This window comes from Corapipo altera, unplaced genomic scaffold, assembly GCF_003945725.1.
Source record: "Corapipo altera isolate COAL_440 unplaced genomic scaffold, ASM394572v1 56, whole genome shotgun sequence".
Classification (NCBI taxonomy): domain Eukaryota; kingdom Metazoa; phylum Chordata; class Aves; order Passeriformes; family Pipridae; genus Corapipo; species Corapipo altera.
In genome coordinates this window covers 11,934,322-11,957,463 of record NW_020884896.1, presented here as the reverse complement: position 1 = coordinate 11,957,463, position 23,142 = coordinate 11,934,322, and the positions used below count along the sequence as shown (strand labels likewise).

Genomic DNA, 23,142 nt, shown 5'->3' with positions numbered 1-23,142 from the left:
AATTCAATGATTTAACTACAAAACCTCCCTATAAATAAGTGATAGCCTTCTGAAACTAGAGCATTTAAAACACAGGTTGAAAATATAAGTATCCTGAATTTAATGGGTACAACTATGACTAAGTTATTCATTAAATAACACCAAATATAAGGATTGCTCTTCTTTACTCTTGTGGTAAATATTTGGAAAGATTCAGTCTTCCTAGTTCTAACACAACTTTCGGCTAATAGCCACAGGCTTCAGCAGTTTACACTTCCATGGTAGATTTTCAGTCTCAAACAAAGGTAACTCTTGTCTAGTCCAAGCCTCACAGAATTGTTATCAGCTGGAGCATTCCAAATCCTGCTTTCAGTGGCAAAACACAAATTCAATGCAAACAACAGTTTACATTGAAAAAACTGAATTATATTTGAAATATGTCTCAACATTGTATGTACACGTGGCTTTGATAGTGATAAACTAGCAAGTGAATTTTAATATTAGAACAGCCTTTTAATGAACATTTGGAAATAATCTCTTGGCTTTTCTAATCTCAGTCCTTATTCATCTTAAAAATTCTGATTTCATTCTTCCTACAAAAATGTGTTGCATGAGTTACAGATTTAAAGTTACTTAATTTATAAACCATATTTTTGAACTCATTCAAATGAATTTGGCCATGTACAGTGCTACCACATTTATTCTCAGCAGCCATGCCTCCCTACCCCCTCCTCAGTTTATTAATTTCCTAAAGGAAATTGCAAGTTAATAGAAAAAGCAGCACTGGAACTGCCTCACATCCTATAGTTATTAATTAAGTAAAGTCTGGTTCAGTAACTCTGGATACTAAAAATACAGAGTTAAACAAAGCCCAGTGCTTTTTAAAATGAAGTTTCAACTTTGTCAGTCATTCTACAAAATTTATGCATTAAGCTCTATATCTTTCCTTTAAGAAATTTTTCACAAAATCTCAGAGTTAAAAAAAAAAGAGCTCCTGAGCATTTCTTCTGAAGGAGTTGTGTATGAATAGTGAACCATCAAAGTAAGTTATGGTACTGTCATGTAAGAGCCACTGGCTATATAATTCTCCTTTACTCCTATATGCAGATTATTACCCTGCAATTAATAAAACAAGAAGGTGCACTTCTGATTTCATTGACGATATATATAAAGCTTAAAATTCACTAATTTGAGAAACTTTTAAGTGTTCCTGATACCTGAAGTTCTTACAGGATAATTTACAGTTGCATTTGGTATTGAATGTTAAGTGAGTAGGTAGCATGCTGAGAAAAATACACTTAAACTCAGGTTATAACAAGTCTATTCCTTAATGGTGAACCTTTTCTTAGAAGTGAACAGACTATTATTAAAGTGATTTTTTAGAATTGAGGACAATAACAGGTTCGACAACTATGTCAAATATCTTTTAAATTCTGAATGGAATTAAATATATAAAAAAATAATTGCAAGTTTTAAGGTCCGAAACAACTGATGCTATAAAGGCTAGTGGAAGTAAAAATACTGATAAATTTGATCCATGAATATGGACTTTACAAAGAATACTTGAAAACAAAACAAATCAGTTTTAATCCCATGGAGGAATTGAGTCTCCTCTTCCCTCAGGCAAACTAACGGATGGGAGCCTCTAACTGGAAACAACGCCAAGGAAAGAGAAATGCCACAAAAGTCAGGATTTTATGACAGATTAAATGAAATTGCTTATTATAGATGGACTGGCATTCACCTTTGATTAAGTAGTAAATTAGATTATTTTACTCTCATATCTAATACTTGTGTCATGACAGTAGTTTGCTGGGTTTGTTCGAAGTTAAACAGTAAGTGATGTTTGCTGCGACCTGTCTTCAGAGGCTGAACTGTGCCCTCATTATCACAGCTTACACCTCGGGAAGAGGAAAGGGGAGATGCTTGTAGAGAACGTATTCCTCCTGGGAACAAAGAGGGACAGAATTACTGGAAAGGGACTGCAAGGCAGATGCGAGGCAAACCCCCTGCACTTGCCACAGAAGGCACTGGAGCATCCTGGGCAGCGCTGGCACTTCTCCTGCTCAAAAAGGGCTGCCAGCTTGTGCTCCCCATCTTCAGCTAGAGGGCTTTGGGGCTTTTTGTACGAAGGAAGCAGAACCCCGTCTCCAGCCCTGTCTCCGGCAATTAGCACCTCCATCTGCCAGTGTCTGTAACAACGAAGTGTTTGGTTGCCAGCCCGGGCTGCTGCCAGCCTTACAGGCAGCAACACGAGTGACACCAGACCAGTGTTTATAGCAAGAAGAAAAAACCAAAAAAGGGGGGGATTAAAAATCACTCATATCAATAAAGCACAGAAGTTACACAATAGCCAGCATCAAAGTTTTGTTAACTATTCTATGGGAAAAAAAAAACAAACCAGAAAAAAACAACCAAAAAAACCCCAACCACAAATCTCAACAATTTCTAAACTATTAAATATAAAACCAAAGGAACAGAAAGTATTGCAGTTTTTTTGTAGAGGTTTAAAATTTATTCCATCAACTTGGTTTCATGTAACACAAGTGAGTTTATGAAAACCGATGAGTACTGGAGGACTGCTTCTCAGATTTGCTGTTGCTTTTCTTCTATTAGGAGATTTAGCCCCCCTTTTTTTCCTCTCGCTCAAATGGATGTAAACTTGTGTATCAGTAAATCTTACAATAATTTATATTGCCACTTATGGTAAAGAGTACACAGCAATTATGAGGTCTTTTAGCTTGTTTTCTTCCATAGAAAGGCTCTTATACTGAGTAGCAGATACACTGATTACCCCAAATAGTATGGACTATGGCCATTAACCCAAATTAATTTCAATTTTTTTCACACCTTACGAATGCTTTTGGTCTACTGCACCTGAGTTCCAGTTACCTTCTTCCCTCCTAAACATATTCAGGCCTTAAGGGCCTTTGGATACTTTTGAAAATCTTTTAAATGACAGTGTTGAAATCCTAGTTTGAAAGCTAAAGGATATATTCCTCTCTGCAGCATGTGCTGTGTCATCCCATGTCTGTTGATGGTACTTCAGTGCAAAAATTACCGTAAATTATTTCATATGAAAGAAAACAGACTTAGGACACCAGTTTTAAAGCACAGTAACTCCTTTAAAATTCCATGTGCACTAACTGCTCAGCTCTTGGGTTGGGAATTGGTGTTACCTTTCTCATCTCTGCATCACAGCACACTGTGCTGGATTTCCCAGCACAGCTATTCATGTAGTCGTACCCTGAAAGCTGGACAGCTGCAATGATCTACCTTAAAAATAACCCAGAAAAATAAAGGCAAATTGAGGTATTTTTTAAGAGTACGATAATTCCTTCATTCATTTCACAGAATCATTGTTCAAGCATATTGGGGGGCACATGTGAAAGGTACAAATGATAGAGGCTTGATGCAGAGGACTGAAAATATTGTGAGTCAACAGTGCCGCTAACTAGCTGAGAACATCAAACTACACGTTCTTTAGCTAACCTGTCTCTCTGCTTAGAGGAGCTAGTTTCCCTCAAACCAGCTATTTCTGTTATTATACTAATCAAACTTAGTCTAATTTTTTTACAACCTGTATTTGACTGGAAGACTGTAATTTCTTTTTTCAGACTTAAGAGATCTTTTTTTGCCTGAAAGCTGGCCTGTTTTTTATTTCAGAAATACATTAGTTAGTTTAATAAAATATATGGCTTTTCTGGGAAATCTTTCTTTTCCTACTGAGTATGTGATTAACAGGCTGGTGAGTTAAATTTTATGTAAGCAGGATATATATCTTTAACCTCTTAACCATCTTGTCTCAGTTTTCTCTAGAAGACTAGGTCTGTTGCAGGAAAAATGGCCACTACTTCCCTCCCAGGGAGACGCTTTTTAATATATCAGCTCTTTATCTTCCTTGATCTAAAACCCCCCTTAACTTTACCAATGAAGAAAACCAGAATGTAAAAGTAACTGCTCTCACTCCTTGCTCACAGCAAGGTGAAAGCACTATGTGCTTCCAGAGCTCTGTGGCAATTCTCACTTTTCTGCATTTCGAACTCAGTTCCCAGGTACCGCTGTTTTGGCAATCATTGCATAATGCTGACACATTTGAAAATAAATTAGGCACAACCTGCCATAATAACCTTCACTTATGAGTGACACAATAACTGAAAGTTTTTATTGGCCTGGGACATGCCAGAACAGAAAATGCAGAAATGAAAAGATATCACTTTCCGTGAGGCTTCTGAAATCATAAAAGTTTCCTCTCAGCGTGCTAAATGAAAAGAAAGATGTTACAATAAATTAATTCATATAGATATGATACGAAATTACTAAAACAGCTGCTTATGTACTTGAGTTACTGACAGTTGCTGTGCTAAAACACTAATTAAAAGTAGATAGAGAGACGATAGTACTGACATTTAGCATTTCCTGCAAAGTCACTTCTAAAAATTATAACTATAATCCAGGTAAGATGCACTGTTTAATGCTTTTCTGGCCAGTTTGTTCACATTTTTTTATTTAATGACAATACTCAGCCCAGTATTATTTAACTCTTTCCATCAGACATTGTATTATATGCCATTTAAAAAATTCTACCATAAATTTCACTTGTAAGAGGATTAAACCCAAAGTAGCTCTATCCAAATTAATTTAGGTAAGTACACTAGATAAATAAATCAACACGTTTCAGCTCTCAGAAAGCACTTCAAGCAATTTCAAGTCATTAAAAATACTTTCTGTTCCAACATTTTGGCTCTTAGAACAGTCTTAATGGTTATATGACAGTATGTTCTACTACTGGCAGTACGGCTTTTATTACATGCCCTGATCTATTTGATGATCATGGCAGCTTTTGAGAGAACTACAAAAGAAAGCTAAAATAATGAATTATTTTTCAGACAAGACTAATAAAACTGTTAATCAAAAATACCATAAATGTCAGAAGCTCTCATAAATTCTACATTTAATATATTCCTCCTTCTAAACATTCAGCCAATAGAGAAAAATTCCAAAAGGGGATAAAAAAAAAAAAAGAGCATGCAAGCCAAGAAAGAGAACAAAAGCACTCCATGTGCACTTACAAAATCTCACCATTTTATTTATCTGATCTCATTTACTGATTTATGAACTAGTATTATTGTCCTATGACTTAATTTCTGCCATCTTATAAACATATATAGATTAATAGGATTGTGTTTGATTTCTGGTTAGATTATAAGGTATTCCCATATGACAAGATACAGTCAATTGTTTCCCCTTATGCCACTATTATGAAATATTAGTAGATTTCAATATACTTTTATATTTATCACTCCCGAACCCATTTTCCAGTGACTTGCATATCACTGATCCTGAAAAATAGACTTTCAAAGCACAACTTGAAATGTATCTATCCAATTCATAACGACAATTTTCCTATTTTTTTTGTGACATTTATCAAGACTAAATGTTATTTGACCCTCTTTTCATCCACTTTTAAATCCTCCTTGAAAAAAAATTCTCATTGATAACTGAGGAGAATATAACTGCATATAGCATTGTGGATTTGCTAGCAAGAATTCATTTTGCATTTTTATGAGATTCCAAGAATACTATGTTGGAAAGTAAAATTATAGAGCTGTCAGTTATGTCTGTTGGATCATGTACTTATGTTAGTACGATGCTATGAAGTTTCAGCAATTTTTTGTAGGTTTCCATAGAGCTGTGCAGATGCTTTGTTCTACCTACAGTGCAAATACCTGCTAATTTGCTTCACTTTCTAACCAAAAGCACTGAATTAAATTAAAAAAAAAAACCACAAACCCAAAAAACACAACAAAAAAACCCCACAAACCCCAACAGATAATGCACAGGCAAAAAGATGGAGCTTTGTAACAGAAATCAGAGAGGCTTCCTGATCCCTTGATAACAGTGTTGCAGGAGATGGCCATTTTCAGCCACAATATATATTTTGCTTTACCATCCACATACATGCATAACTACCTCAAGCAACACCTATAAAAATAAGTAGCCATTAACTTGAGCATTAGCTACTGTTTCTTTCACACTATAGTCTCATGTGAACAGAGTGTATATAGATTAATATTTTACACCTTACAGAGATTGCACAAATTTGTTTCATAACTTTCCCACCCACAGGAAAGTCCAGTTGCTTAAAATCCATGGTTCTTGGTGTGAAAAGTGAAATCTATCAAAAATTTTCCATCGAGTACTTTTAGGAGTACCAATGAGACCCTTCTGAGAGTGCTGTTCCAACACAAGAGCATCAAAAGATATACACAGTTCCTCTGTTTGAAAACTGTGATAATGGATCCTTCTCTACAGTTCCCTCTACAGTTCTCTGCATTGACTAGTTATAGAGTAATCAATGGCAGAAATTGTCACCATATGCTTGATGTTTCATCAAACATCTAACCCAGCTCATTTTATGTATTTGTACCTTTTTAAAAATGTGAAAATTTCTTAATTTTATTCCTTTCCCTATATATTTCCCACAATTAAAATAATAAACCAGATAAATGTTACTGGTAAATTTTGCAAGAGTATAGAAAACATAAAACTGAATTATTTTTCCCATTTTTTTTCATCGGTATAGGCTTAATCTTTTAACAAGTGACTCTGATAAGGACAATTTTTAGCTAGTCTTAGGAAAGAAACATAACATTTATTGAACCTCATTTTTTCCCACATTTTATTGAAACATCACTATGGAAGAATAGGGTATGAGAATTCAGGGAATACTGTCATTTGAATATTGCATTATTTTCTTAATTAGGAGAAATCTGTAGTCATCACCTGAATAGTTACATTCATACTTTATGAATGATGGATTTAGAGTGACCCAATAAATATGTTAGGAGAAATTCGTACAGGAAGGGGCAATTCCTAACAAAACTGTATGCACTGATTCACTTCAAGCATAAGCGTTATGTTTTTCCAAATGTATGAAATGCTATGACTAACCAGAAAAGCAGTCTGGGTTTGTAGATTGAAGCCTGAGTTCCTGTTAGCTGAGAGATGAAATGCTTTTGGGCGGCACAGCTATGTTTACAGGGACTTTTCAAATCAAGCGTCACCTGCTGTATCTGCTACAGCAGCAGTTCCAATGGGATATGATCCCTTCAAGCTGAGATTTATTTCACTTCATTCTAATTAACCTGATCACTATCTAGCCATACACATCTGTTAACATGAGACACCAAAAACCCCACATTTCTATCGTCATCTGCAGAAAGTGCCATGACACTGTCTAAACATAGCATGCTGTCAGAGATTTGAAATGTCAGAGGAAGATGGTGAATCAGACTGTCTGATTAAAAGAGTGACATGAGTTAAGAAAAGGAGATTAATGAATATTGCAGAGTTACTGAATTCTGTTTAGATTATCTGATAGAACCCAGCATTTAAGTTTGAATAATACAGTACAAACAGACAATGGACAAGTTCACACATATTGATTGCAGCATTAGCCCGAAGAGCAAAACACACACTTAAACCCATAAATCATTAGCAAGCTGCAATATTGACCACATTACTAGCTGTCAAAATTCAGTTTCAACTTTCAGTGAAATAAACAAATGAATTGTGTTTATTTTTGTTTTTTTTTCCTGTCAGTGTCAGTCTTGGAGGAGGAGCACACAAACAAGTGTTTTCTAATATTTCTTGTAGTTTGGGATGAGCTTTTCCAAAAGCACTGGAGAAAAGAACAAGGTAGACTTTTATACTTTCTTATATACTTTTATATTTCACTGATCTTAAAAGAAAAATAAGGTGGCAGTGCTATCATAAGGCTATAAGTAATTACTTAAAATTTCAGGAGGTGACAGTCAAGAATTAGAAGCAACCTACCATAATCACTTCGTAACTTTAAATATGAATGGAGTAATTTTATATATGGAAGCAATATGTGAATCTTACAAAGAAAAAGAAAAATGAGGGAACAGAGAAACCAGGAGAGGGAATTCATTATTATTTACTTCATATGAATCAGTGTTCTGTTCTGTGCAAGCTTATTTTATTTTTTTAGATCTCTACCTAAAGCAGAGGGAGAAATTCCACACTGCTGAGTTCAATTCACCTGATTGGATCAGTCTCAGGAAATCTCGCTGGAAAAAAATCTCTGCTCTGCCACTTAATTGTTCTGTGACCCTCCTTAAGTAACTTCACCTGTCTCTGTTTCCATTTCCTTGCCCATTCTTTTCAACTATAAAATAAATATGCCTTACCATATGCTTGCACTATATGTAATTCATTGGGAATTCTAATTTCACTTGGAATCACAATTGTATAACCCAAATAAAGCATAACAGTTCACCAAATTATGCAACAATAAAGATATGAAAGAGCAGCAAGAGAAAAAAATAATAAATTTATCTGATTTTTAAAACCAAAGGAGAAGATTTGAATAGTGCCCTGAGAAGTGCTGAATAAATGCATTTTGCTGAAAATCTTATTTATTATTTGATTATTATAAGCAGACACATCAGTTCTTAATGAATGCCTTCTTCTAAAATGACACAGGAAAAACTAGATTTTTCTTTTTTTTTTAATCCTAGTGACATTAGCCTCACCAGTATCTGTCCCAGATGGAGGTCTGGTAGCAGATGTCTGTCTGTATGCAGAGATCATTGACCTCTGAAATCTGAGCTCCATATTAAAGACCTTGAGGATGACTCTTTCTTTTTTTTCTTTTTTTTTTTTTTTAAGTGAGAAAATCACTCCTCTTTTTTTTCTAAAAGAAAAAACCAAAACTAAAAGCAAACAACACTTAATTTTATTGTGACCCTAAATCCTCATTAGAATTTACTTCCACTTACTTCCTTTTGATAATAAAAAGTTTCAGTGTCATTCTATAGAGAATCCAGGCTAATGAGTAAAAATTTGTATCTGAAAATTCAGATTTCTATAAACCCAGATCCCCAACAGGATCAGAATTACAGTATGCTGTCTCAGACCCCCTGTGTTTTAGAAAATCTAAATGGTCTACTGCTTTAACCAGCAACATTTCTAATTCATCACCCCTTGTTTTGCTCATCCTGCCTTTAAATTTGACAGTGATCAGGCTGCCATGAGATCATGCAAAATGCACCAGCGAAGCTTAATGTGTGCAATGACAGAGGTACAGGAAACAACTAATTTCTCATTTTCTGCCTCTTCCTCTCTTTCCTGTCAAAATTCTAATTGTATTAAAAAAATGCATTTTACTGACATTGTGTCAAGTAGTCATAACTATTACCCAGTACAAGTGTTTGATTCTGGCTCCCAAATAATAATGTTAATGAGATAACACAGAGCAGAGGGAGTGTGGGCTGCCAAGGCTGTGCAGCAAGCTACAGCAACATTTCTAATGCAAATTGTTTCCTCCTGGACACAACTGCATTTGATTTGAAGATTTCTTAGCATATTCATTTTCAGGCTGTATCATCCAACATGCTGCTTATATCACCATCAGTTTGCACAATCTTGTTTTATGCCAAAAAGAAGTTTTAAAAATAACATGAAGTCACGGTAGAAACTGTATAGACAGGCCACTTTAATGTTCTTTCAACAATGTCTTGCTCCACACTACATATTTTCAACTATAATTTTCAACCTACATCATTCACCTCTTTCCAGCAGCAGTACTTACATTAATTGTGTTGGGAAGTTATTCCACTGTATTGCATCTTTCCTCCTAAAAAAAGTGTGATTTGCACTTTCAGTGACTTTGGATTTAATTTTAGCACCATCCTCTGTTCTTTCACAGAGGAAAAGAACTAAAGTAGATCTTACTGGGCAAAAGTAATCTCTCCTCAGACCTCACTTTTTAAAACAAACAAACAAACAAGTTGTATTGCCTCCCATTCTACTTTAATTATATCCACACCAAATGTCTTCCAGTTAACTAGTTTAAGAAAGGCTTTGTAGTAATTGCACACTCAGCTGGGCTCTTTGTAATTCAGTCTCTAATGGCCCTTGGAGGTCCCCTGACTCCTAGAATTCTGTATAGGCACCAGGGATCGGATAAAAGGGATGCGGTCCTGTTGGTGAAAATGCAAAACTGAACAGAATCAGCTACTTGCCATCTTTTTCAGATGCTTTATATGTGCAGGGTCAAAAGAACAGACTACAAGTTGCATACTATTTGCATTCCTTAATGAACTGCTGGAGGCAACTGGGACATCGTAATAATGAAGACAACCTAAACAGAACATAATTAAAAAAACTTTTTTGTTGTATTTTTTAATACTGCAGTTAACCCCAGAGACACAGAAAACATGCCTTTCTATTTTGAAAATGCTTTTACAATGACCTTTTCATCCTCAAAGAATGCACACCGTATGCCAGGCAATCTATGTAAGTATCAGTGTTCTCTCTTCTGATTTACAATTAATTTGTTTTCTTTCTAGGTAAGTTAATCTATTTATAACAGACCTTATGATGTTCTATACCCTCTTCTCCTGCTTGGTATCTGCTCCATTTCAACATTCAGTAACCACAGGGATTTTGCAACCACCCTTCCCAGAGATTTTCCCATCTAACTTTGCATTACAGAGGCAGAAATTGTGCACCTGCAGTTAGGGTAAAAGTCAGCATTCAAAGCAAAATTAAATTTTTTTCTTATATATTAATAATAAATAAAAAATACATTATTAATATCACAGTACATTTCCTAATACGTTTGAATTTCCCCAGAGTGAATTGTGATTATTTCCTCTAAAAAAAAACCCCAACCACCCACCCCCCCCAAGAAAACCTCACCAAAAACCTGCTAAGAAAACTGAAAAACTCACCACAAACACCAAGCTCCACATAAAAAATCCCACAAAACACCCATCAAAATGAGGATTTATTTTTTTAATGAGTTAAATAAAACAAATCTCCTCCCCCCACCCCTGTATAGTTTAAAATCTTCCAGTATTGTGCCTGTTTCTCTTTTGAATACTGTTCTCTGAAAGCAACAGTGATTTTCCCACACAAGTCTTTAGAATTAAATTTTTTTTCCTTCAGTATTGCCAAATAATATTGTTTTGTTCCAGAATATACATGAGGAACCACTCTGGATACTTAGCATCTCTCAGTGCTCTCCCTGGAACTGAAACAAGATGCTAACTTAGAGAAAGACTTTCACCTCCTACAGTTCTCTCTGAAGCTATTCCTCCCTCTCCTCAAAGCACAGGAGACCAACCAGCTAGAGCTAATGGAAGAAAAATAGAAGGTGATGGCCTTCCTAAAGGAGGACAATTTCTCGTAAGCTTTTCAGACAGGCCAGATTTTTATATTTTAGCCTTTCTTGACATATTTCTGCCTCCTCTGTTTAGGACTGACATGGATGCTTAGCACAAGAAGTATTCCTGATGTGCCTATCAGGAACCTGACAACAAAAGGAATTAAAATACAGGATTGAGTAGGGCCTAACTGAATTGGTAAAAAAGGATATGCCACATTGGAAATATTCTGCAAGGCACTAAGAAAATAAATTAAAATTTTACATATAGATGTAAATTATTTTTTTAAATAAGAATGTAATTAAAAATATGAAACTCCCTTTGATTGAAGTTATTAAGAATTCTTTATCAGATTTCATTTTTAGCAAAGATGACCTCAGAATCTTAATAATTTTTTTTTCTGCAGCTCTATAGTGTAAGCCAAGACAATTGGACCATTTTAGCAACAATGGTAGGTGCTCAGAGAGGAACTCAAGTACTATTATCTCTGATACCATCAAACACTATAGTTTGTACTGTGTATAGCAGTTCAGAAATGTGTCATAGAGATGGAGTGATTCATACTTTGTATTTTTGTTGACAATAAATGTTAATATTTTCTGGTATTTAGAGTGTCAGCTTTTTGACAACTTATATTGCATTTTGGGTTTGTTTGGGTTTTTTGTGTTGTCTGAAAACTAAATTGTGTATGACTTGGTACAAAATGAAGCCTATCACTTTACTACCACTTCTAGCCTCTCTCCTTGTGGATATTTTTTCATGCAGTAAATATTCTTGTGAGAAGGCAATGATATCTTGAGAGGTGAGGTGGGGGTGAGTGGATAAAGAAGAAAAATAGGAAAAAATAAGGTTTACAAAAGTGCTTGTATCTCAGTCTGAACAATGATTTTTGAAGATGTTTTTCTTGAGAGGGGAAAAAATCCACTAATTCATGGTCATTAAAACACTTCACATATTATTGTGATATTCACATCTATAAAAACCTAGAACTAGATATAAGCTAAGTCATAAAACAGCACAAGGTCCTCCTCCGGCATCCCACCTCAGAATATTCAAAAATAAAGCCTAAATTGGCAGAGAAATACCTAAAAATTGGGTAGAAACTTCCATGGAAAAGATGGGATAGAATTTATGTGGACACATTCTTTCCCCAAATTTGTACACTAACTTCAGAGTGCCCTCCAAGACCCCATACAAAGCTTCCAGATAATAGTAACTGTACTTACAAAAAAAATAAATCACAATATTCAAGTCTGAGAGAGATCTACTGTTTTAAAAGCTCTATTTTACCCTTCTTGCTTGGAAGCAGCAACATGAAATAACTCAGGTGTCGGGCTCTGAAGCACACACCTTTTTTATCATAGCTAAGAACTTAGAATGTTAAGGGGTTGGAATGGACCTTAGAGGTTTTTGAAGCATTGTTGAAGAGCAACACAACACAAAAGTTTGTACAAAGGAGGAAATGTTAAAACGTGACATCTCTAATAAAAAGGAGGTAGCTAGGCTTGTTATGAAGCTCAACACACAAAGAAGAAGAATTACAGACTTATTTCAGAACTGCAGCCTAGTCTCATACACCCTAAAAGACTTTGCCTTGAAAGCTGCCCGTGACATGATGTGAATATGTGGGACAACAGAAGAAAGGGACAACGAGACCAGCAGAGTTGCTGCATTTCATATTGGTGTCAAGATCATTTTACGGTTCATACTTTGCCTGCAGAAAGTATTTAGGAGCAAATTGTCTCTTTCAGGCTCTCAAAAAACTGTTACTGCAATGAAGGAAAATCATTCCCTGACTCCCGAAGGAAAATTATTCCTTGCACATTTTTGGTCTCTCCCTCTCTCTCCTTCCTCCCACATCACATAGCAATAGCATCTCATGAAAGCAGAGTGGCTCTTATCAGAAGGAGGAATATTGGACATTTATCAATAAAAGTTAATAATGTGACCACATTTACAGTAACAGACTTCCACAATAAAATGATACACAAGGTAAATAAAAGGTTCCAACTTTTCCAGGAAGAGAGATGTAGCAGGAGAAAAGATTACCATAAACAAAGTTATCACCTGGTCATTTCTCTGATATCTCCTAGCTAAAAACTGAGGCTGCAAAAGTGAAGCTGAAGAGATGAAAGGCAAGTAACAGCACTGCTTAAAAGACCAATCCACAGATATTCATTAAAAGAGGTCAAAACCATGCAAAGGAAAGGTCTATAATATACTAACTTCATCTCTGAAGCCTAGAAAGGCTTTCTGTCCCAGAAAGACAAAACTGCATTGAGCACTGCAGAATCTTTCCAGTTCCAGTTGTCTGTGCACAAGTCAGACACACCTACCAAAAAAAAAAAACCCAAAAAACCAACAAACCCAAGATCAGTAAGATCTGGGAGATGAGTGACCATCACAGAGATCCAGAATGAAAAAGAATTGCTACCCAGAGCACAAAACCACCTCTAGAACATCTCTGAAACTGGGAAAACAACCAGAAATTATATGAGGATGCCTGTGAAAAACATAAAAATTTGAAAATAGCCTAATTTCTGACAAAGGCAAGTTCTGTATTACTTATATTAAGATTATTTATTAAAGATTTTAATTAACCACATCAATAACAAGAACTATGAATAATAAGATACTATAATTTGGCTAATTTAAAACAAAGTCGCCATAATTTCCAAAGGGAGTTTTTCTGTCAGGCATTAAGCTTATGCAGGGTCAAGGTTATAGGGGGTTTGTAATCTTTCAGTGGTAAAGATGAGTCTATGACCTAATACCATAACATATGTCATGTGATAGAAGAGTTCTCCTTAGTGGGAATCCTGTGAACACATCCAATTGAAATCCAGGCAATTTAGCCTTTTTTGGAGCAGGGGTGCCACTGCTTTAGGCCTCAGCTGTCACTTCAGAAAAAGCACAGCACAGGCACTAGCCTGAGGAGCACCATGCACTCCACGAAATAATAAAACCCATACAACATACTTATTTCCATGATAGCTGTGTCCCTCTTCCAACACTTAGGGTTAAACATCTCAGACTGAAAAGGACCTAAAACCCCAAGTCTTTCTTGGTAAGTGTTCTAGCCACCAAAGAAGAAATTCCACAGTAACATCATCCCTGTACACATATAGTTCCGACCTGTGAAGTTAAAAGCAGCTACAATTTTTTTTTTCAAGTCTTCTGCCTACACAAAGGTATCTGTCTGCCTCATCAGACATTACTGAGATTGCATGGACACAAGGTTATTCTTAACAAAGTTAACTATAACATTTCTCACACACATTCTCTGATGCCAGCAGCATGAGGTGTAGTTGCTTTAGGCTCTATTTTAATAATTTTCTTCAAGTGCCACTTCTGTAGCAAAAGTCAAATCTCACTGTTCTACAATACTACTGTTTGTGGTATTATGGTACTCATATCTGACTCATCCTGCATAAAGAAAAGGGCAAACTTCCCTCATTCAGTAATTTTTGTATCAGACTTAGCTGCTTGCTCTTGAGACGGTTCCTCTTTTAGGAAGATATGCAGCTTTGATCAAAGACTTCCACTAATGGAAAATCTATCATATTCCCAGAATGATGCATTCCAATAATAAAATACTTTGGCTTCTGAAAATGTGCATCATCTTTCCTGATCAAATTCTCTGACTTTCAGGCTCAGCCTCAGGATCTTGTTATGTTGTGTCTTCATGATAAATGAATCCCCAGTACCAAGCATCTACTCTGTGTGGAGTAGATATGTCACCTCTTATGCTTTTCTTTGACAAACAAAAGCAAACAGGAGAAAACAGGAGCAAAAAGAAAGCCACCATATAAATTTGCTTAAGGTTGGCTCAGTGTTTCTAAACAAAAGCTGAGTCTCATCTTGCATACAAAGTAGGATTTTTCTACCTCCTAATCAAGAGTCAAACACAGAAGTTCAGATATAGTGGAAGTCACAAGGGATTATTATGTACTCCCGAAACAAAAAGATAAAAAAAGAAAAGAAAAAAAAGAAAAAGGAAAAATAAAGAAGACAGGAAGAGTACTAAAAAGGTTTTTTCCCATGTCCTTTCTATGTGAAGATAGACCTATCAGAGCTGATTGAAGTAAGGAACTTCGCAGCATGGGCCCAAACAGGAAATATATGAGAAATCCTCACACACAGGATTATTTAGAAATTCTTCCTGTAACGTTCCTTTTAAATTATATCATGTTTTATAGTGCTTTGAATTAGGTAGAGTAGTAGTAAATAAGCATGGGAACTTCTATCAAAGTGAGATGAAGCTACACAAGCGACTTAGGAGACAAATGCACACCACATTTTGCCACACAACCATACTACTGATGCTTAAAACAAGGTGAAAAAAAGTGGATAAGGGGAACATCTGGAAAACACATGAAAAAGGAAACACCTTGTGGTCTAATCTGACTACTATTCACCTCTTGGGACCAGCAACAGATCTGTAAAGAACATGGTAGCTCTAGCATCAGAAGAAAAAAGCAGTAACTTGGAATGAAAGTCACATATCCAACCAGCGAAGTTGTCTGGTTTGTTATCTTCAGCAAATTGTTTAGAACAATCCCATGGAAAATAACTCTGTGAAAGAAGCAAATATTCCCCTCTGGCACAGAAATAGAAGTAGACCCAATCTTAGGAGAAGCTCACAGCCACACAAAAACATTGTCTGAAATGAAGAAATTTGTAAAATCAGAAATGCTGCTCAATTATAATGGTGGCCAATAGAGAGCAAAAGTTAAGTTATATAGATATTTAAGTTAACCTATGACTGACTTTACCTGGTTTTGAGCCATGATTACTGTAAAAACATGTTGCTTTGGTCAAGCCAGACATATCTTCTGGTATTTTGTATCCTATTCGAGAAACACTCTGGACCTCTTTGCCATACACACTACGCAATAGCAAAACACTGGTAAAGGGTTTTTTTTATTAGTTCAGTAACAAAACAGCATCAGTACATTAATAATCAGTGATAAACAATGGAGTTTAACTGTCCAGCATCTAGAAATCTTACGTTGTAGCTTGCTTTATGTATACACACATTCCAATGGTCTCAATGCATTTTTACAAGTTGGTAGCAGCTTATATTAACAACTTTCACACATGAACACACACATATATACCTCAACAGGAATGATTTCATATTAATCAGGCTGGCAAAGAGACCCTGCAGTAGCTGACATTTCCAATAGTCATGCACAATTTTTATGAATAGTTAAGGCCAGAAAAGAGGGGGAGAGGAAGAGATACAGGGAGATGCAAAAGACAAGCAAGTAAAACCAATAACTGATGATAGGTTCATGTCTCCCAGTCCTTCGGGTCAAAAGCTAAGGCTTGTTAAGAGTCAGTGTCCCTATTATCAAGTCTACTTCTTGGCTCAAAACAGCTTCTAGAATTGTATTTGTAAAGCTAGACCAGGTGGGAGGGCAAGAAAAAACAGAGCTGGTGAAGAAAGACTTTAATTTGCAGAGGGCATTTTAGAGAATTAAATTAATATGTCCTCATCTTGGCTCACCTAAGCTACCCTGGAGGGGGACGCATTTTTTGATTAGTTTCTGTTCAGGTCTGTCCTTTGAGAAATGTGGTGACTACATAGGCTAGGGGTCACATTTTAGAACAGAGATACTGTAAATTCTTGCAGACCTACTAAGCAAGCCCAGTTGGCACAAAAGGTACTATGGCATGGGAGTTGGTATGGAAACAGGAGAATTAATAATTCTACCCAGGACAGTGAAAATCACTAAACCTCTCTCCATGTGGATTGATTCAAGGACAGACAAAGGCAAAGTAAGCCCTTTAACTTTGGTACAGTATTTCTCTGTATGTAGTAATTGTTTTTCGACACATTAGCAGAATTACTCAGGTAACTAACATGGTTAGGTGATATGTCTGTATACAGACACATTTTGAAGGTCAACCTTAGCACTCTGAGGCTCAAGTCATTCTAAGATATTAAACATAATTGGTCTAGCAGAGTTATGACTTGTTAAAAGTGAAAATAAGGACACTTCAAGAAGTGAAATAATTAAATGTATAATCAAGTTTCAAGTATCTTGAATATTTAGTAAGGAAATGTACAAAGTCACTACTTATCCTCCTATTGACTTAACATAGTTAAACATATTTGAGCAAGAAATCTGTTTGAATGCCCAGGCAGCCACAGCTGACCATACTGTGAATGTCAGTTCCTTGACTCAGTGAGGGAACTCTTGCCATTTTAAACTTAGGCAAGTCATTAACCATGAGGAAAAGCTAAGATTATTACTTAGCTGCCTGTTCAGCTGCAAGTACCAGCATAGTATTGTAATCTGATGAACCAAGCATAATAAGTATTTTCTGCATTTACCTTTTGAACTGAACACGACACACATAAATCCCAGAGGTGCTAACATCACTGCAGAAACTATGCAATTAAAATTTGCTAATCTAATTTGCAAATAGAAAGCAGAAAAACATAAAAATGTGTGTGAGGCTTTTGGGGAGCCATAGGAGACTGGTGAGGTGTACAAGCATCTGACATTCCATAGTACTGAGGCAGGCTGGCTGCGTGTCACTGTCAGCCACTGTCACTGCACCCTGCAAGAATTCAGCTGCAAATCTTTGTTTCCTTTATGTCTTTCATATCTTTGCATTTCTCAAGGCAAAAGGCAAAGACAAAGTCTTTCAGCTGGAGTTCTTTCATCCAAGAACATTCTTCATCCAAGGCCAAAGGTTCACCATATCCTAAAAGGCCTTTGGATCTGCATGTTCAGTCATCTTCATCCAAACGTATTTCTTTGGGAGCATTATTCAGTCCTTGTGGCCGATCCTAAAAGAACACCAATAAAAACTATCTTCATTCCTTCAAATACAATCTTCAATGGTTTTATCCCTAGGACCACTGTATGACAGCATTGTGTCAAAGGTGCAAAATGAATTCAGAGATATTTCAATTAAAACCACAGCACATTGAAACAGCTTTTCTATAGTTTTTGATGTTCTAGTTTTGGTCAACTCTATAGATAAAGGTTTCCGAGGTGAAATAGGCTTTCTGGAAAACCACACATATAAATACAATATTTTTCTCCTGTGCTGACAGCTGTCTAGAAGACTGCCTGTTAGCTTTCCTGGGAAAACATTTCTAAAGTGATAAAAATTGTGATATAAGATCCTATCTGTGTATTGCACTACTACATAGTACTTTGAATACAAGGCTCTAGAATATGAGGAGTTCTGTATCCACTTAAATTGCTTTACTGGAGTAGGGAGAAGCAAAGTTTCCTCTGTATGGAAACAAGATAGTTACTAAATGGTGCATGATAATGCTATAGAACACAAAGCAAAAAAACCCTGCAATTTTAACTTATGATTGCCTTAAAACCCCCCAATGTGTCAGCTAATCTGGATTTCAAAGAAATCCCATTCTTTAACCTGCCCGTCATTATTCCACATCATCTAGCTCACTTAAATTTCTCCATCTCCTTTTTTTAAATATATGTGAAGTTTTCCAATCCTTTCTTTCCTTTTTACTTTTTTTATATTTTCCCTGAGCCATCTATTAATCTCTTCCTTTCTTCCTTCTGTCCAAATATCTTCTTTAGCTTTTCTCTACAGGTAGCCTCTCCCTGCTACCCTTCTTTTTATTCCACGAGCACCTTTATGATTTTCATCTTGGCCTTTCTCCCTCTGCATCATTCACAACTGTTTTGGTCTCCAGAATCTCTCTACCCATTGTGGATCTCCTGCCCCTTTTCAGCCTACTGCCCCGCAGTCACCTTGAGTTCTTTGCTTTTATTATTTTTTTATTCTTTACTTCTCTTCATATCCTTCTTTCACCCAAAGCAAATGTAATTTCAATTTTTTATTTATGGGTTTTTTTATGTTACCAAGCTTCTGCTATTGCAAGACCCTACCAAACAACTGGGTCACAAACTGTTTCTAGAACACAAATTGTTTCTATCTTGTCCTAATAGTATGAAAAGACTAAACTGGAGTTAAAAAAACCAAACCAAACTAAAACACAAACCCCAAAAACACCTCCTGTCAATTTTCATTATTTTATTACAATAATTGAAATAATTAATTTTACTACTACTATACCTGCAGCTTTTGAAGGGAATTCTTAAAATTTGCTTTAGAGTGAGGTTTTTTTTAAGTTTTGATGGTTACAAGAAAAGCATGAAACATGTTTCTGTCTTAGCTAAGTGAATCACAAGTGAGAAAGGGTATAATTCAACCCTAATATTTTAAAGTCTCTGATTTTTAAGTTAGGACTATAACTATTAGCATTCTGACTCACAGGGCAGACATAAACCTGATGTGAATAGAAGAGCAGACTGTGTAACAACTTAAATCCACACCTGAGTCTGAACTACTTTGAGTTAACAGTACATACTGTATGGTCAGAATATTAAAGGAAAGGAAAAAAAAAAAAGGAAAGCCGATCTCAAGCAGTGACCACATGAGTGCCATTAAAATGTCAGTCATTACACTAAAGTTGTAAAAGCATGCAAGAAGATTATCTCATAACTTTTATTCAATTTTGAATGGAAATGACCAACAGTGACAAGTGTTTGGTACTCTGTAGATTTCAAACCAATAGCAAATGGAGAAAAAGCTCATATTTCTGCATCAGTTTGTGATATTTGTTCCTATCAAAAGTCATTTCTTGATCTCAAATTAGAAACCATTTCCCCTGCAATGGGAAGTGAACAGGTCAGATATAGGATATTAATGAGGATTACTTTTTCCTTAAAAGGAATGTAATTAATACCCCTCATTAATTATCTCAAAGAAAGATGAGGGGGAAGAAAAAGGGGTTGTTTCTTCTTCCCCCCCCCCCCCCCCCCCCCGCCTCCACAAAACCTTTAATTGTTGTGGTTTTTATCGTTCTGGAAGTAATACAGTTAAATTGCCCTCAGGATTCTTCTTTTATGGTTCTATCTACTTTTTCAGTGTAAGAGTAGAAAGAATTAAAATTTTAATTATAAATTCTTGGAAATCCATCTTCTAACATAAACGATACCCATTATGCTATGTTTACATAACTGGGCTAATTACTTACAGAAAATACTTCTCTATCGATTCTGTGCTGAGGTGAATTTAAAGACACTGAAAGGTTCAGAAATCAAGTACTTTAAAACATTAACTTTTTGAAAGATGATAAGTTGTATTAGCTCAAACAGAAGCTTCCTATTCACTCTCTATTCTGCCTTCAAGTCCTGAACAAAGCAGATATCAGATTTTAAATCTGGTAAAACTCTGATGGGATTTGGTTTGTAGAAAACAACAACCCTAGTTGTCTCAAGTTCATTAATTCTTTAGTGTCCTTTGTTCTTTAGGTTTCCATGTGTAATCTAGTTTTCTGTGCATCAGAGTCAATAAATAACTTTTATCTGAAAGAGGATAGTGATATAAGGTACAGTGTATCTTCTTGTAAAAGCAAAAATCATAAGCTTGTTTTAACATCAAGACAAGTGTAAAAGAGAAATTAAAGATAATTGTGTGAGCAGCAGACTGGAAGAAGACTGAAGACAAAATGAGGGTGTATGCTTTTATGTCATTTTTCCCCCAACAAATTTCAGGCCTATCGGATATTAGACCTAGTATATTACGCAATTAAGGATCATTTTCTGGATGCTGAGGCCTTCCTAAATTTATTTATAAACAGATCTAAGCTATTGCTTTCTGTCCTGGCACTGACAGTAAGTAGTTCTCAGTTTTCCCCAGCTGACTCCTGGAAAATGCAGTAAAAAAAAAAAAAAATTATATCTATATATATATATATATATATATATCCAAAGGTGCCAACAGTAAGCTTGGAGCTGGGTCAATGTTCTCGTTGCAGTGTGAAAACAAACTGTGAAATGCCATGAAGTGCTTGGAAGCACTCACAAACAATTTTCTCAGTGTTCCCCTCTCAGCACTAAAGCCAGCTGTAGGTCAAGCCAGTGCTAAGACAAATCTGAGCTTTCCAGCTGTTGAAATACTTAAGCCACACCAGATTTTAAAGTGATGTCATAGCAGTGCAGTTATTACTCGCCTGCCACAGGATCTGCTGATGGCAGTTGAAGTTCTTATTCATCAAGGGTCCCAAATAATTGAAGCAATCCATCTGCTCTATGTACTGCTTTCTGCCTATACTGTCATTACTTACTACCTTGTGATATTTGCCAGTGATGTCATACTTAATCAAGCAATTGGCAGCCTGTTAGATCTCTTGAGAACTGGGCTGTCATGGAGTATAGGTAACTAAAATATTCCACCTGTTTCAAGCTTTCCCCTTGCAAAACCTGATGGGACATGTTATTTGGCAGTGAGTGTCATAACTGATCAAGCAGTTGCCAGACACGTGCATATTTCCTGAAAGCTGTTGCTGTTTTTCATCATGAATTCCAGATATTTGAAATAATTGACCTGTTATAAGGCCCTGCTTTGACTCGAGCATTTTCAGCATTGGGACATTTGCCTATTGTCATATTTAAGAGCAGCAGGAGGAAGAGGCTTTGATTACTCTTTCACAAGATGTCACAGCACCACAAAGTGACATTATTTGCACAGGTTGTGTTACTGAACTGCCAGACACTACTCTGCTCTCTGCACTCATAACATGACTCACAAGTGCACGTGCTATGCAATATCAATCCAAGTGTTAGAAAGGTGTAGGAAGAGGAAATGAAGGAAAGCATGCAAGCTAGCTTTGCAACCAGGTTGATAATGGGAGTCCTCTTACTGCTCCCATGTGATGAGTAGTTTAAACACTCCAGTGCTCTGTTGGTTAAATGAACTTCTATTAAGATTTTTTCACTAGTTGAGGAGCCTACAAATGTTTTACAGAGGATTAGATACCTGAACTTATGATTTTCACTGCTTATTACATAGTTAAAGGAGACTCTTGCCTGTTGATTGATATACAGATCTTTAGAATAGTCCAATTAACTGCAGTAGCCATAAAAAGCTTTGATGTGTTCTTCTGCTAAGGGGTATAGATCTTACTTATAGTCAGATTATATTGCTCAGTTTTATTTGAGAAGAGCAAAGTACCACATTTCCTCACTAGATCACATCTCCCTCCTGAATTTACTGTATTCATCTCAAGGATGAATGCTCAGTTGTGATCATTGCTCTGCTTAGAATCTGAGTGGGTCACAGGCTGACTGACACTGACTGTAGAAGTCTTTCCAACACTTTCATCAAGATCTAACGTTTCTGAAGCTGTACTTTAAGGCATTCTACATTTTGGCCTGCACAAGCTACACATACAGAATTACTTTTAAAATACCTCTTAAAACATAGCATCCACCTCCAGTAATGCCCAACTTTTCTAAAGTCCAAGTTTTTCTTTATCTGTAGCTTTTTCTTTTCAGCTCTTTATCTTCAACCAGACAACACTGAAATGACTAAAGAGAAACGCTGTTTTTAAAGGGGAAAAACTGCCAAATCTTATACAGATGTACAGCTAGGAAGGATGTCAACAACATTAGAGTTACAATTATCTACCAACATATATAAAATTTTGATTTTTTTTTTTAAATTGGGTGTAAATGAAACCAACTCACAAAGTCAAGATGATCTGCTAAGAATAACAGTTTACAAGAGACTGGTATAAAAGGAACAGTATGCAAAAAAATAAATACTTTTTCCTCATATTACATCAAACTTTTTAGAATAGAAAGTATAAGGTGTGTCTTGATTAGACAGGTTTGATGTGTATTAATGTAAAGTCAAATCTTGATATTCAGAAGAAATTTACATTTCCATCAAAAATTAGAATCAGTATATGCATACAGGGACAGGCAGTCACTGTAGGTTTGTGGCCCAGAGAGCAGCCAGCGATTGCTTAGCTTTCCCCATGCTCCTGACCTTCAGGGGGTCCCTTCTAACCTTCAGGTAGCAGCACAGCACATGCAACCCATGCACTACAGCACTACTCACATGCTTTTCCCCATTGAGAAATATCTTAATTATATGAAGAAACTAACCTAATGAT

General features: G+C 36.0%; 1 protein-coding gene across 6 annotated transcripts in view; it reads right to left on the bottom strand.

The window, feature by feature from the left end:
- Window positions 1–23,142, bottom strand: part of ATRNL1 (attractin like 1) — a 529,120-nt gene that overhangs the window by 69,781 nt on the left and 436,197 nt on the right. For 2 of the 6 annotated variants that reach the window (XM_027647920.1, XM_027647922.1), the window contains one exon: window positions 16,092–17,982. The exons of the other annotated variants lie outside the window; for them this stretch is intronic. In XM_027647920.1, coding sequence (XP_027503721.1) covers window positions 17,923–17,982 — 60 coding nt within the window. In that variant the 3' untranslated portion in view covers window positions 16,092–17,922. Of the gene's footprint in view, window positions 1–16,091; window positions 17,983–23,142 lie in introns of those variants that run through there. 6 annotated transcript variants of the gene reach the window in all.